The 16,521-nt window shown below is 26.6% G+C and overlaps 1 protein-coding gene across 1 annotated transcript in view; it reads right to left on the bottom strand.

The window, feature by feature from the left end:
• Positions 1-6,761: 6,761 nt before the first annotated feature.
• The window catches only part of LOC117169075 (transient receptor potential-gamma protein), a 145,816-nt gene continuing 136,056 nt past the window's right edge, over positions 6,762-16,521 (bottom strand). The window contains exons 16-17 of the mRNA XM_033355190.1: positions 15,581-16,051; positions 6,762-8,185 (exon numbers count right to left, since the gene is read on the bottom strand). Of these exons, the coding sequence (XP_033211081.1) occupies positions 8,013-8,185; positions 15,581-16,051 (644 nt within the window). The 3' untranslated portion in view covers positions 6,762-8,012. The remainder of the gene's footprint in view (positions 8,186-15,580; positions 16,052-16,521) is intronic.

Here is a 16,521-nt window from a genome sequence, read left to right as displayed (position 1 = left end):
ATTGAAATTTTTTTGTTTTGGAATATGTGTAAATTGAAATTCTCAACTTTGGTCAAGAGTTTTATATTCTAAATCAACTCTTTAATTTTTATGATTTACTATTTCAATTTCTACGAAATTAAAAAGGCATAATTGAAAGAGTATGTAATTTCTAACGTTTTCTGGAAAAGCTTAATTTTTAAAATTTACAATTGAAAACTCTTTAATTTTAGCAATTTCTATTTTGAAACTATCGAATTTTTAAGATTTTCGATTGAAGATTCAGTAACTCGGAATGTTTAGTGTTCAAAATTTTGTAATTTTGGAGAATACAGCATAGAAAATAGAAAATGAGAAAATTTCGAATTCTTTTTGGAATAGTACAATTTGGAATATTCAAAATTTAAAAATATAAAAATGTGAACATCGAAAATAAAAATGCATTACATTTTAAAGATGTATAAATAAGAATTATAAAATGTTATCGAGAGTCAAGAGTATTCGTTTCTAAATCTTAAAAATTAAAGAACTTTTTAATAGAGATACATAATCATCAAAGTTAAAAAATTTTCATTGTAAATTTGTTGTAAAATTAAAAACTCGTTATATTGAAATATGCAAAATCTACAATCTACAATGTTGAAGAGTAAAAATTGAGAATTATTATGCTTTGAAAATGTAGAATTGAAAATTATACAATTTCCAATTCTTAAATTCTTTAGATTTATAATTACAGATTCATTAATTCGAAATATTTAAAGTTTAAAATCACATAATTTTGAATGTTATTTGGGAATATGGATTTAAGTTTGAAGACTTGAAAAATTTTTACTTGTCGAACTTAAAACTTGCATAACTTTTATTTGTTAATTTTTAAGATGAAAAGCTCGCTAATTTGCGAAAATTTACAATCGTCACTTCTAAAACTTAAATGGCTTACTATTGTAAATTATAAAATATAAAATAATTTAATTTTTACAATGTATAGTTTTCTTAAAGGTATGTAATTTTTAACGTTCTTTTAGAATAATTTATTTTTGAAGATTTACAATAGCAAGTTCTTCAATTTTAACGATTTGTTATACATAATTCTGAAATTTTTACGATTTACGATGGAAAATTCTCTAATTTTAAATATTTGCAATTCAAGAATCTTTAATATTTAATTTGTATAAAAGAGGATGTTACGATTTTTAATGTTCTGTTTTTGGAAAAGTTCATTTTTGTAGATTTAAAATTCAAATTATTAATTTCAAAAGATTTATAAATAACAATTCCTAAATTCTTTGAAGAGTGTAGAATGTTTAATTCTAAATCTTGTAAATTGAAGACAATTTAATTGTTATTCATCCCAATAACAGAATTCTCAGTTACAAAACTAAAAAAATGTTAAATTTTAAATTGTAAATGTTTATGATCGACAATTATTCAGGTTTCAATATTTACATTTTAAAGGTATGAAATTTTTTATGTTTTTTTGGAATAGTTCAATTTTGAAGATTTAAAAATAAAAATTCTACAGTTTTCAAAATTTTGAATTGATTAATCTTCAATATTTAATGTATATGATAGGTACAAAAGGATGAAATTTTAGATGCTTTGTTTTTGAAATATTCCAATTTTGAAGGTTTGACGTTATAAAATTGAAATTATCTTATGTTTATGTGTGAGAAATTAAAAAATATTTGTGAAAGAATAATATTTTTATTCACACAGTTTAAAAAAATATGGGCGAGAATCTCAATTTTGATCAATCTTGGTTTCAAAAATCTCTCTGAAACTTAGCAACTTGATAGTTAAAAAGAAGGAAAATTCTTTTTTTTATGTATTTAAGGTTTTTAAAATATATTTTAGGATTACGAACAATTCATATCACTATTATGCTTTTGGTCAATGTTATAAAAAAGAAAAAATTTTGCAACTAAAAAAAATGATTAATAAATATTCTCAAAGATATTACCCGGGGAAGCAAAAGTGACCTAGATATGGAGAAATACCCACATATTAAAATGAAGGAATTTCATATCTTGCGAAAGCTAAAAAGGTTTCAACCCTTGTAACAAAATATTTAAGAAATAAAAAATAAAGCATAAGAGTATAAAAGAAGATAGAGAGCATTACGAATGAGAATAATGAAATTGCAGAAAATAGAGCACTGAAAATAAAAGACTAGCAGAAATCCTGCCCCGGGGCTAATTTTATGGTAGAAATGTTGAAATTATGAGAAATATTGATTCATTTACCACTAGATGCAAAATCAGAACTTTATTCCAATTTCCGATTTTCGAACTTCGTAGGACAATGTATTCAGAATTGAACGAACAACATATACTATGATTTTTTGTTGTGTCTAATTTAGTAAGTATGATTTCTAGAGTAATCTAAGGTGAAATAGCAATAGTAATTAGAAAATTAAATAAATTAAAGCTAAACTGCTTGAAAGTAGGCCTATCGATTATAATTATCGCCTTAGAGTTTATTTCACTAACTGTTGGAGCTTTTGATTCGCTCTATTATCTTGCTATTTTCAACCGGTCCGAGTGAAGTTCTCTTTATGGCAGTAGCTGTAACTATATTGGTAGTTACTGTATAATTCATTATAACATTTGATTTATGGACTTTTATCGAATTGATGTAATCCTCATCAATTCTATTTTGAAAATTAAACTGAAATTAAACGGAATAACCATTTATTTCTGTATAATCTCGAAAAATACAAACTTATATAGAATTTTTAATAATATTACAATAATTCTGAAAAATTACAAAAATTCCCATGAAAAATAATTCTAAGAAGGTGCTTTATCTTTGATGTAATTCTATTGAACGTAAAACGAAAGGTCATGAAACCAAATGCATATCAAATTTTATGTTCAGAAAAAAACAATCATTTAAGGGCAATTTCGACTTTTTGCTTCCACACTGATCACTAGGGTGGTCCGAAAATGCATTACAAAATTTGTTTGCATGCTAGAGGGCAACAATCCCCCTAATTTTATTCTTAATTCGAAAAAAGAAATTCCCTAATTTTTATTTTATTTTTTATTTTAACAGGTGACGGAATTGATTTGAAGTTTCCCATGTAAAATGCATGGGGAAAGATCACTTTTTTGTCAGAATAATTTATTATGGTTTAAAGAAATTTGACGGTTATTGGTTAATTAATTCTTAATTATTTAAACGAATCGAATTTGTTTAAATAATTTTTCTTTCGAAAATTCATTTTCACTCTAAAAATTATTACTATTAATCTAGTGAAATATTTATTAACGTTGGTTCATTAATTCTTAATTGTTTAAAGAAATGGAATATGTTAAAATAATTTTTTTTTAATATTTGTTTTTCCTTAAAATTTTTAACTATTTTTTTACTGGAATATACATTTACATTAGTTCATTAATTTTTTTTAAACAATTGAAAATTGTTTAAATAATTTTTTGGTTAAAAATAATTAATATTTCTTTAATGTATTATTTATCAAAATTGTTTGATTAATTTTACTTCTTTTTAAATAAAAATTATTACTATTGGTCTAGTGGAATATTTAACAACGTTGGTTAATAATTTTTAATTATTTAAACAAATCCCATTTGTGGAAAAATGTTTCTTTTTTCAAAGTCTCGCTGAATTGGCAGTTTTTTCTCATTAAGTGACACAAATTTATATATGCCATTAACGATAACAAAAAGCCAGTTTGACGAATTTTTACAAAGAAAAAAACCTTTCAAACAAACGGATTTTCTTTACATAATGAAAAATGAATGAACTAACATTGATAAATATTGCACTAGACCCATAGTAATAATTTTAATTTAAAAAAATTCGGAACGTAATCATTTAATCAAATTCCATTTGTTTGAATAATTGAAAATTAATGAACTAATGTTAATAAATATTCCACTTGACCAATAGTAATAATTCTTAGGAAAAACCCGAATTTTAGCAGAAAAAACATTTTAATAAATTCCATTTGTTTAAACAATTAAAAATAAGTCAAATAATGTTATTAAATATTCCACTAGACCAATAGTAATAATTTTAAGATGGAAAAAAGAAAAGATTTTGAAAAAAAAATATTTAAACAAATTCCATTTGTTTAGATAATTAAAAATAATTGAGAAATGATAACAAATATTCCATTAGACCAATATTAATAGTATTAAGTAAAACAAGACCAGAATACAGTGCTTGAAAGGTTGATTTCATAAAGAATTGGCATTTTTTGTTTCAAGGGTAGATTTCATGTACTCGTAGGGGTGCGTTAGGGGTGTCAAACCCATATATCTGATGCATAAAATTGTTTATTGGATAATCCTCTACAAGCCTCTCTATTTCCTCTTCACATTTTATAAACCCTAATAAAGTATTCCAAAAACTCAAAAAAGTAATTTTTCACCATGCATTTTACATGGGAAACTTCAAGTCAAAACGGAAACCTGTTAAAATAAATTAGAAAAAAATAGGGAACTTATTTTTTCGGATTTGGAATGAACTGGAGGGATCATTGCCCCCTGAAAAAGCGTTTTTGAGCCCCCTTATTGATCACGGTAATCCAAAATTAAATTTAAGTTGTTTCTGGATTTAAAAAAAAATAGAATTTGTATTATGGAAATTTGTCTACCAAAGTGATTAAACTATTTTATATCCATGATATAGTACTTGATATGCCGAATTGACAAATTATTTAAAAATAATCACAATTCAATCCATTTATCGAAATTAAAAAAAACACACACAAATAACATAGCACATATAGTTATTATAGTAGTTAACAAAAATGTACTTTTAATTTTAAAATTGCACTCTTTTAATTTGTTTTTCTTAGGCAAAAATGGTCCCTGATTATTTGCAGTATTAACAAATTTTTAAACCTTGCGGGCGTCTATTTTATAAAAAAATTAAAATAGCTATTTTATTTACATAAAGTTTTTCAGATTTTAAAAATGGTATTGAAATGCCGCTCAATATCATTTCCATCCTATATTTGTATGAATGCCATTTTTTAATAAAAATTTCATTCAATTTTTTTTTAAAGAAAATTATATTTAGAGATCTTGCAAGTTTCATAATGTTTAAGACGTATTTTTCATAATAAAAAAGTCCTTTTTGTACATTTTATTTAAAAACTTTCGTATTGGCTGTTTATTTATTTTTATAATAGGCCAATACATATGAATCAAAAATTACTGTTTGAATTTCATCTCCATAAGTTTGTTTAATAGGGTGACAAAAAACCTCCACAAGTAAAAAATTGCGTACGCTTAGTACATATTGCTTCTAATACATACAATATTAATTTATACTTTTATAATAATTAGATGTTTGACTAAACTGTGTGAACAATTTTGTTATTATGCATAGACATTTTTTATTGCAGAAAAAGAAAAGGCAATATTATTTAAAATGTAATAAAAATAATTGTTTAAATAATTTATAAGTATCTTCAACAATATTCTCTGAGAACAATGCTAGGAAGTTACATCTTTTCAAAAAGAAATTGCGGTCTTTTCTAAAATGTTCCACCTTTTGTCCACTTTTCGGTTAGAGGAAGGTAATGATTAATTAAATTTGATAAACATAATTTTTTGAGAAATTTATTATTATTTTTGATAATATGTTATTGCCAAGTTATTATTGTTTCCAACTATCTTCTCCTATAATAATGCTAGACAATTTAGTTTTTTTAAATTTCTACCTTTTTCTCCGCTTTTCACATAGTGAGATAATACTTTTTGCACGTGAAAATATAATTTTTTAAACAATCTATCATTGTTTACAACTATCTTCTCTTAGAGTAATGGTAGAAAGTTACGGTCTGCTCTGAAATTTTCAGCTTTTCTTTTCTTTCTTAAAATTAATAATTTAAACAAAAATTAAAAATAATTATATTAAAAGTAGTATTCAATTTATTTTTAAACTAATTTTTTCTCATTCTTAAAATTAATAATTTAAACAAAAAAGCCATCCTGTACAGGGATAAGAACAAACGATGAAATATTTAGGAGTAGGTGGAAGGAGTGGTTCTGTAAATAAACTAAAAATTTGTTTTTGAATTACAACACGAAGTTTATTTGTAAAATATAAAAAAAATTGAATTGCACATTTACAATAAGCCCCCCCCCCTTCCCTACCCTTCCCTAGAATTAAAAAAATATATTTCAGAAAAAAAATTTACAAAAGAAAGAGATTGATTAAAAAAATTATTCTTTTCGATGCTTATTCATTATTTGTTTATAACTTAATAACCAAAGAAAACTAGGAAATTGCAAAAGAAAACCGCACATTTTTAGCATCGATTTGAGAGAAGATAGTTATAAATAATAATACATTATTTAAACAAATCCCTTATTAGTGTGGATTAATTATTACGTTTTTTTATATTAAAAAGAGATAACAAGTGTAAAAGTTTAAGAAAAAGAATTAAACATAAGTTTTTAAGAATAAGAGTAATTTATTTAAACAATTTATTTTAACAACCAATTATCAGTAAAAAGTAATATTTTATATAATAGAAACCATTTGTAATAAATCAAAATGCAAAAAAATAATAATTAACATTAAAAACTCGCAAACCCCGATCTTTCGCTTATGGGGTTTTTGGAACCCTGTGAACAGTCATTGGGGTGATATTTAAAAAATAATTTTTGATTCGTGCCACGGGAAATTTTTGAATAAATCTTAAGCCTCAACTTTTTATACACCTATATTGATGATACTTCATAAAATTTACAGAAATATTTTTTCTTATAAGAAATACGTACCTCTATTATAATTTCTTTCATACAAAAAAATAGAAATTTACTTTTTTGCTGATTAAAAAAAAATGGGTGGGTCAAGCATGATAATTAAAAGTCAAACTAATGCATTTTTGGGCCATCATCATGGACATTTGGGTGCCAAAAAAAGTTAAATTTTGATTTTGTTAACGCTACCCCCTAAATTTCTTGCTTTTACTGAAAAAATAGTGCCATAAATTTTATTTTATTTTTAAAAAACTGCTTAGAGACTCTGCTGAACCTGTTTAGGTCTAAAAGTAAATATTCTTATGGTTTTAATTTTTTTTCTAAATAGAAATTTTAGGCTAAAAAATTCTTTTATATGCAAAAAGTATTTGTTATTTATGAAGGAATACACGCTATATTTTATCAAATCAAAAATTTATTCAAAGACACAATCGGTCTTCGAATACGAAAATCTGAAATTTCATTATGTACCAGGCGCGTAAAGTCGTGGGCGAGCAAAATAGGAGCCAAAGCCGAGTTTATCTCTGTTACAAAACTACAAATACTCATTCACCTGCCTCCCATATATGGAAAACATTAAGGGCATGTGCCACGTATCCAATTCCTACTTTACTGACCTTTTTGTGGGTCATACCAATTCCACAAGAAATGATAAATCAAACTGAAAGTTTCGGAAAATATAGAAAAGGAAGTAAGGGATTTTTGTGTACTAATCAATTTTCCCTGATGAAAAAAAATTCTAATATTTTTTTGTTGTAATTGTACTAATTTATTAGCCCACAATTCAATCTGATAATTAAAATAGCCATAAAAAGTCTTTTTAAGGCAGTATAAAACTTAGCCTATAAGGTGCCACTTCATGGAACCAGAAGAGGCATCAAAAGCCACTTTTTTTGCTTTTGCCGGAAACAGCAAATTTATAACAGTATTTTTTCACTTAAAGTAAGTAAACTTAGGTAGCGTTTGCAAAATAAAAAAACTATTTTTTGGCATCATAATATAAATAGATCGTAAAGAATGTTTAAATAATAATTATCAATATAAAAGAGAGCAAAATGACTAGAACTGCACCAGACCGGAGAATAGTTTTTGTAATTTCATGGACAGCGCAGCCTCGAAGCACGTTGTCACGAAGGCATCATTGTGCGTCTACCGATGAGGAGGTTCGATTTACCCCATCCCTTAACTTTCTCACCATTTTCGTGGTCGTAGAGTCAATCGGACAATCCGATTACTGATTACTGATTACCTACTGGAGCGTCCTGATGGTTTCATGCCTGCGTTCTGTCATCAAAGCCAACCGGATGTTGTGTCGTGACCAGCGATTGGATCGATGCCTGGCAAAATCCTCTGCAGTTGTGTTGCTGAACCATTCTTTTTGAGTGCCGTTGATAGCATACCGGAAGTGGCAACACTCTCTTCAGTTGTTGATGGCGTCAATGGAACCGTGCTGACTGACATACCTGAAATGTCATCCACCAGTTCGTAGGCTTATTCGAAATATGAGGAAGAATATAAAATTACGTTAGTGCAGCAAACGATAATGCAGTTGTTTAGAAAAAGATGAGGGGTTTGTTTAGTTATTGCCTGAGACAGGATTGTGTAATCAAAAATGTATGTAGAAAGCGAGATAAAATTTCAGGCCTCACAGTCCCTATAGGATATAAAATAGGTAAAGGTACTAGGGTGTGTCGAAAAACAAATTTTGAATTCATATTTGGAGCTATGAGAAAAGGTATTGGGACCCTATAAAAAGTATAAATTATTTGGTACCGATTGAATAAGACCTTCTGAGAAGGCGTTATGAAAATGTGTTTGAAAATTTATCATTTTCACAGGTTTTATATTATTGTGTGTTTCAATTTTTTAGTGTTTTTCGGGGTCTTCCTCGTCTCCGATAATTCTAACAGTTCTTTAATGAATGCAATCTTGGAAATAATTTATATTTAGTAGACCCCTGCTTTCAAAAAATATTTTAAAATTCTACAGCAAATTTATAAATGTATGCTCAGTAAATGTTTGAAGAACTGAGTTTTGTGTTGTGTCAAATTATCTGTTTTCAGTCACGTAAGAATTTGTTTTCTAGTTTATTTTTATAAGTAGAAAAGCCTCAAGTGTCTAAAATAATTTTCCTGGCGTTTCTATAGATCTAAAAAATATTTTTTGAAAACAGGGGTCTCCTAAGCCTAAATCACTTTTTAGAGAACGTTCATTAAAGAACTGTTAGGACTTTTGAAGACGAGGAAGACCGCGAAGAATATAAAACAAAATTAAAACACAGTATAATCTTAAATATATGAAAATGATTTTTTTTAAACATATTTTCATAACACACGCTCAAAGGGCCTTAATCAATCGACACCAAAGAATCTACACTTTCTTAGGGTCCCAATACAATACTTTTTCACATAGTTTCAAATTATAATTCTAACATTTTTTTTACCCATCCTTTTACGTTTCGTGAGCTGGGGTGAATAAATTCTAAAGCTCTATAACCTTATGATGTGTTTTTCTTTTTTTAAGAATCCTTTGTAATGAGTATTCTCTTAAATCACAATACATACTTATTACTGCTTTAGCCGTGATAATGCTTATATTTCTTCTATAGTTTTATTTTATATTTAAGTAAAATAAAATTTATAAACAGTTAATGCATAATTGAATTCTTTTAAATTGTTTAAAATAAATTAAAGATTAAAAAAAATCCCGGTTTCATACAGAAAAACGTTTAAATTTTGAACTGATGAAGAGAACACATTAAATAATAAGTACATAAAAACTAAAAGTAGACAAAAAACGATTGATGCGCACTTAAAAATAAAAGAATGTCCTTTGAAATAAAAAAATTATATTCATAACAAAATATTTTCAGTAATTCTGAAAATGCTAAAAAAAATGAAAAATAAAAAAAAATTCCGGTATTTATGTTCTTCAAAGTTATATAAATAATCATATTGTTAATATATCAAAACTGCAAACATTTTAAATAATTAAATCATTCAAAATTTTAAAAATTCAACAGTTTGATACATTTTTGAAAAATTGAAATTTCTTCTTTGTAATTAAATTATATATATATTCAAGAATAATTTAAAAAGACCTTGCAGTTAAAAAACTGTAATATTAAAAAAAACTAGAAATATTATCAAAAAATTAAAACATATGAATATAAATATAGCTAATTAATTCATAAAAAACTGGAGATTGGAAAAAAAACCTGGTTATTTTGTTATTTACAGTTATATAAATGAAAGAATATTCTATAATAGTTTTTTTAATAACTTATAAAATAAAAAAATTTAAATAGTTTAAGAAAACGAACGTTAAAAAAACTAAAGAAAAAAAACTCCCAGTTTCTGTGTTCTTCATAATTATTTAAATAATTATTTTGAAAATAACCAAATAATTGTTAAATCACTATGCAAAAATGATCTCAATTTAAAAATGTAATATGGCTATATTTTTAAATTCGGAAAATATTTGCCTGCTAATTTATTTATTTAATTTGTTGCATAGTTAAGGTGAAATCATTTTGAACAATTTATGTTGAAAATCGTGTTATAATATTTAATTTTAGATTTTCTGAAACATGTAAACTTTAACTTTGAAATTGTTCAATCTATTTAAAATATTTATATTTGAAATTGTTTAATTTTGAGAAGCTGGAAAGAAAAATTAATTTTTTATTTAAATTTAGGCAATCAACTGCATATATGATACTTTATGGGCCAAATCCGGAAAATATGGTACTTTAAAAACGACAGCTAAATATAGGGCAACATAGGGGGTATAGGAACTGATCCATGAGGCCTGCAAGTTTACAAAATGTCTTTTTAGAACTTGCTGTTAATAACAACGAAAGTTATCTGCATCTTAAAATAAATTTCTTAATTAGTAGCAAAAAATAAATTTAAATAATTTGAACCGTCATTTAAGAGAGCTATCAGACTTATCAGTACAAAATGTAAGAAACAAATGTTAATTTTTGATGTCTTTAGGCAATTTATATGTATTTTTTTGTAATAGTTCTAAATTTCGATTTGTCATAATTTTTTCTGCATAATGTTTCTAGAAACCTATTTACCTCAGTTTTTGTCATGTTAAAAATAATTAATATTAAAAGAATTTTAAAATACAAAGAAACTTAACCCAAAAATTGTCACTTTTTGAAATTTTTACTAAAAAAAAAATAATTTTTCTCTCTTTGCTCCTGGAAAAAGCTTTATTTCTTCCAACAGATCATAATTAAATAAAGTTGATGTTAACAAAATTGGTAGAGTATTCAATTCACAATTTTTTTGTCCTGATAAGCTTGTTTGCATAAGAAAAGCTTTTACGAGAGAAAAAGCATTTTTAAACTTTTGTAATGACCACAACGACACGAAAAATCTCAATATGTTAGTAAAAATATTAAACAATGATGATTTTTTCATAATTTTGTTAAAAAATGTTTAGATTTTTATCATATTTCAGTATATCAGAAACCGAGGCAAATGGCATTCCAACAATAGTATGCTAAAAAAACCATGCCGAATGAAAATCTCCGTTACAAAAAGCGATAATTTTAAGTTATCGACAGATGTCAAAAACTGGGAAAAAATTTGCTCATTACTCTAATAGATTTCTTAAATGATTTTACAGCAATAATTTTGTATTATTTTCTCTTTACGAATAAAAAAAATCATCTAAAAATAAAGATCTATTCTTCTAGGGCTCAAACTGAATGATTTTACTTGTATTTTGTAAAAATCTAGAAGCGTCTTCACTTTTAAAGAAAAACTATTACTATTTCTTTGGAGCTCATTTACATATTATGTAAAGAAGCAAGTTATGGTTTATTAAAAATACACAATCCTGTTTCAGGTAGATGAAAGAAAAGCAGATTAAAAAAAAAATATTAATAAATAACAGCAGAATTGTTACGGGTACAAATTATTGCTTGCAAATTTAACTAGTGTTCATGCAGAGAAGTACTATTTTATGAATTCAATATTCAGCTAAAAAGTATTGTTCCTTTCTTTAGATTTATTAGAGTACATACAAATTTTAAATTCAAAAATTCATATTCATTATGAAATTATTCTAAATAATCTTTTCAAGTTAATACAGGTAACATTCTCTTTATTTACGGATTCTATGTTCTAATTAATTCTTTAGAAATGTTTTGTTAAACTGTCGCGCACAAGGGACTCAACCTAATTGGCTTTAAGATAATTAAACATTCCTGAATATACAGTAAGGTATACTCAGAGAAAAATACTATTTGAAAATGAATTGTTGCTGAAACAATTTGAAATTTATTATTATATAGTAGCTCATTTTAATTACAGTATTTCAATGGCACTTCTACTGGCTATTATTTTATGCGATGCATCAAAATTTAGAAAAGCTAATCGTAAGCCTTATAAAGTTAGTTTGTTAAAATTCATAAATTATTTGTAATATTTTAGAATAATAATAAAAAGTCTACTTCAAATTATTTGAGGTATATTAATTAAATTTAATTTTAAATAAATAATATTTAATTATTTACATATTATATATATAATATTTAATTCAATTCAATAAATAATAATTTAATTTAATTTTAAATTTAATTAATTAAGGTTAACTAATTGAGTATTAATTGAGGGACCGGGATATCAATTTTAAAAGTATGTGTACTCATAAGAAATTTATAGGCGTATCATTTTTTTTAATGTTTGAGCTATTCTGTTTTTGAAGTGGGACCGAAAAACTCATTTTTTTAACAATTTTTTTTACTTTAACTGGCTCTAATTCAGCCAGTTATTTATATTTGTTTGTTATATTTGTTGAATGAATTTCAAGCAAAAAGAAGCTCTTAGCTCAAAAGTTGTTTAGAAAGGTATAAATATGTTTTATACGGAAAAAAATTCAACGGAAGTCACCATTAAAAAATTATTAGGGTTTTATTTTGGCCGCGTGGTCTTTTTTTCGCATGTAAGTATTAGTCTAAATTTATTATATTACTCTTTTTTTTTACTTTGATCAAAATTAAAAAATTGAAAAATCCTCACAATAATCCTCATGATTTATAAAATGTCTGAGTTAAAAATTTATAACTTTTGCTTAAGCAAATATGTTAACTAGTTATTCATTCTAATAGTGAAAGAACATGATCAAGAATATTCTCTGCAAATTTTAGTAAAATGTTGCAAGAATTATCTAAACGAGAGCTATTCAAGTAAAAAAGGCTGCACAAATTTGTTTTCTAAAAACGAGGTGTTCCAGTAACTTTGAAAACGGCAAAAGAAAAGTCCATGAATTATGTAAGGATTATTTTTCAAAAGTCAGCCCCCCCCCCCCATATTGCAAGCATTCACAATATTTTAAAATCTTCCAAACCACCTTCCGTAAGATTTTATACTTTTTACTCGATATATTAAAAATATATTAATTATTCTCGCCGTGAACGATAGAAAAAGAGATTTCTAAATATTTGAAAAATGTCCAGGAATTTGAAAATATTTCATTTCATTTTAAGAGATTCTATGATATTTTAAGAGATACTGAAGGATTTCGACAAATTCAAGGTAGTTTACGGAACTAAAAAGATTTGCGCCAATTTTAATGCATTTTAAGATATTTTAAAACATTTCAAAATATTTTAAAGCAAGTCACCTTATTTAAAATTTTTCAAAAATTATATAATGCAATGCAAAAGTATCTTCACAAATTCTTCAGGATATTAGAACCTTTCCATGAGATTTTGGATATTTTAAGCGATTTAAAGGGATTTCAATAGATTGCAGAGGGTTTAAAAAGATTTGCAAATAATTCAAAAGATTTTCAAAGATTGTGAACGATTTCAAGAAATTTAACTTATTTCTGAAGCAATTAAAAGAATTTTGAAGGTTTTATGGGATTCTAATAGGATTTCTTAGATATAAAATGATAAAAGGCGATTTCATATGATTTCAAAAGCTTTCTAATGATTTGAAGGGATTTCATGCGATACTGAAGAATTTTACGCATTTTGAGGATGTCAGGGGATTTTAATAGGATTTTTAATGATTTTAAAGTATTTGAATGGACTTCATCTGGCAACGAAGCATTTTAACGAATATTGATGGATACCATGGGCTTTTAATGGGATTTGTAACATTTTAAGAGATTCAAAGAGATTTCCGGAGATTTCAACAGATTTCAGAGGATTTAAGAAAATTTGCCAACAATTTAAAAGATTTGCAAAGATTCTAAAGGATTATAACAGATTTCACATGATACCGAAAAATTTTCATGAATTTTTAAGATTTTATGGGATTATAATTGGGATTTCCTTGTTTCCTTGACCTTCAGTGTTTAAGAAGATTTCATACGATTTCAAAAGATTTCAAAATATTTTAGAAGATTTCAAAAGATTTCAAGAGATTTCATGTGATACTTTAGAGCGATTTCACGAATTTTAAAGATGTCGGGGCATTTAATGTTATTTCGAAAATCTGAAGAGATTTAAAGGAATTTCATTAGATTTTTAGAGATTTTAAGGGTTTTCACGGATTTTGAGATTTCAAAGAATGTTCCCGGATTTGAAGAAATTTAAAGGGATTTAGATAATTTCATAAGATTTCAAAAAATCTTACAGAGGATTTCGTGAGATTTGAAAAAGTTAAACCAAATTTCAAAGGATTTCTGAATAAGATAGAGGTTTAAAAAAACACTTCGAGGAATTTCAATCAAATTTAAAAGATTTTAATATATTGTAAGGAATTTAAAGAGACTCAGAAAAATTCTTACAGATTCTTAAAGATTTTCATGAATAAGGATTTGTAAGATTTTTCGGATCTCCCCCCCCCCCCCCCCCCAAAGAAAAATCCTTATTATTTTCTTATTATTAATTATGATACGCTTCTAGAAGTGGCAACTTTTTTTATAAAGAGAAAAAAAGGATGCGTAATTCAATTTCCTATGGGAATAATTATTCACTTTTGAAATTAACATTCACTACTTGGTTTTATAGGCAAAATTTATTATGAATTTTATAGGTGGCTGTAGAATCCAGTCCCTCAATGAAATTTTGCATAGGGTAAACAGAAAATATAATTAGATAAAAGCGTTTCTGGACGTGAAAATATAAAAAAGCACCGAAATTTTAGAAAATTAATTCAACACGTTAAAGGCGAAAGCTGTGCGAAGGTCAGTAATTCAGATATAAAAATCTAGGTACGTTTCCAAAAAGTTCAAAAAAGAATATTTACTTGATATCTTACTTAGCTTAGCGGTTTCTTTGGCATCACCGTTGCAAGTCTCCAAAGTGTCTTTAGCGTAAATTAATATAAACTAAGTTATTCATATTTTTTACTTCCTTTTTTTATTACTTTTTTTTAACTTTTAGAAAATATTGATCTGAGATGCAAATTTTGTGCATAAAAATGATAGATCTCATCGAAACACGTACTTTTTAAATACTTCCATTGCCTAAATCTAATATTGTTCGAGAGAAAAAAATCAAATTCAAATTAAAAAAACATTAAATTTGGTGAAATAATAATTAATATTTAAAGTTGGACCTTAAGAAGGGATGAGAGGTATGTGGGAAAAAATCGAGGATCTTGGAACTCCTTTCAAATTTACAAGGTTCCTGATTTAACTGCTAAAACTTTTTTGTACAAAATTAACATCTTAAAACAATATTTTTTCCGATTATTGAAGAGAAAATATGCTCCTAAACAAAAGACGCTAATAACTTAATTTACACTAATCGGTGTATCAAGTCAATATTCTTGAGTGACATTTTAGAAAGTATACCCACAAATCTCTATTCTTTAATGCCCTATACAATTTTTCCACTAGGTTTTCTAGAATAGAAATTTGACAAACCCAAGAATGTTACAGACCTTGGTCATTTGGACTGATGGATTCTGCAGCATCCAAACTCGGTTGCTGGCTCTGAGTGACTTCGTGACATCGAGGTGAAACCGACTGCAAAACAAGCTCAGGACTTCGAGTAGGAACACTGCTTGCTCTCTGCAGTTGCAATTTTGACATTCTAGATGCCAAGACCGAAGCAATTGGTTGCACAACATTTTCCACGGGATTAACAGTACTTGCCACTGAAGGGTTTGAGGCTCTCGAAGCTGAAAATTTTTTTCGTTTTTTTTTCAAAGCTGCTAGGGCAGGGCCAAGGCCTTGGCCGAACACGTTTTGGCTTTCTGGTTGATTCGAATGCTGAATATGGTGAGGATGATGGGGATGAGAATCCTGAGATGGAACGTCCAAAGAAGATTTGGAATCTGATGAACCCTCTGATCGAGATCCTCCATCATCAGAACCTGGAGAATATACCGAATCCTCCGAACGTGATCTTCCTGCAGGGATAAATCATTTTATTGCAAAATAGTTTAGAGAAATTTAATGTTGGATCTTGAAAGCTTAAGAAAGAAGGGTGGTCATATGAACTTAACAAAATTCCAGGCTATTTATAATATATATAATTAAGCAACACAACTAGGTTAAGGTTTTTTAACATTCTTGGAATATTCTAATAAAGTCGATATGAGCAAAACTCTCGAAGTTATTGTCTAGTTAGTCTCCTGTTCTCTAGCACTAAAGTACTGACAGCTGCAGGCTTCTAAAACTTTAAAAGCGTTTTTCTCAAAACTACCTTTTCAAAGTCCGTGTTCACTGTCATTTCGAAACTACTTTACCCATTCAATTAAAACTTGGTACACATTTTCTACATATAAAATACCTCCCTCCAACCTTTAGTTGAAAGTTTTTTTTAAATTAAGGGTGTTTTCCACTTCCAAAATGGTGGAATTTTTTGTGGAAAATAGCA

This window comes from Belonocnema kinseyi, chromosome 3, assembly GCF_010883055.1.
Source record: "Belonocnema kinseyi isolate 2016_QV_RU_SX_M_011 chromosome 3, B_treatae_v1, whole genome shotgun sequence".
Lineage (NCBI taxonomy): Eukaryota > Metazoa > Arthropoda > Insecta > Hymenoptera > Cynipidae > Belonocnema > Belonocnema kinseyi.
This window is presented reverse-complemented; position numbering and strand designations above follow the sequence as displayed.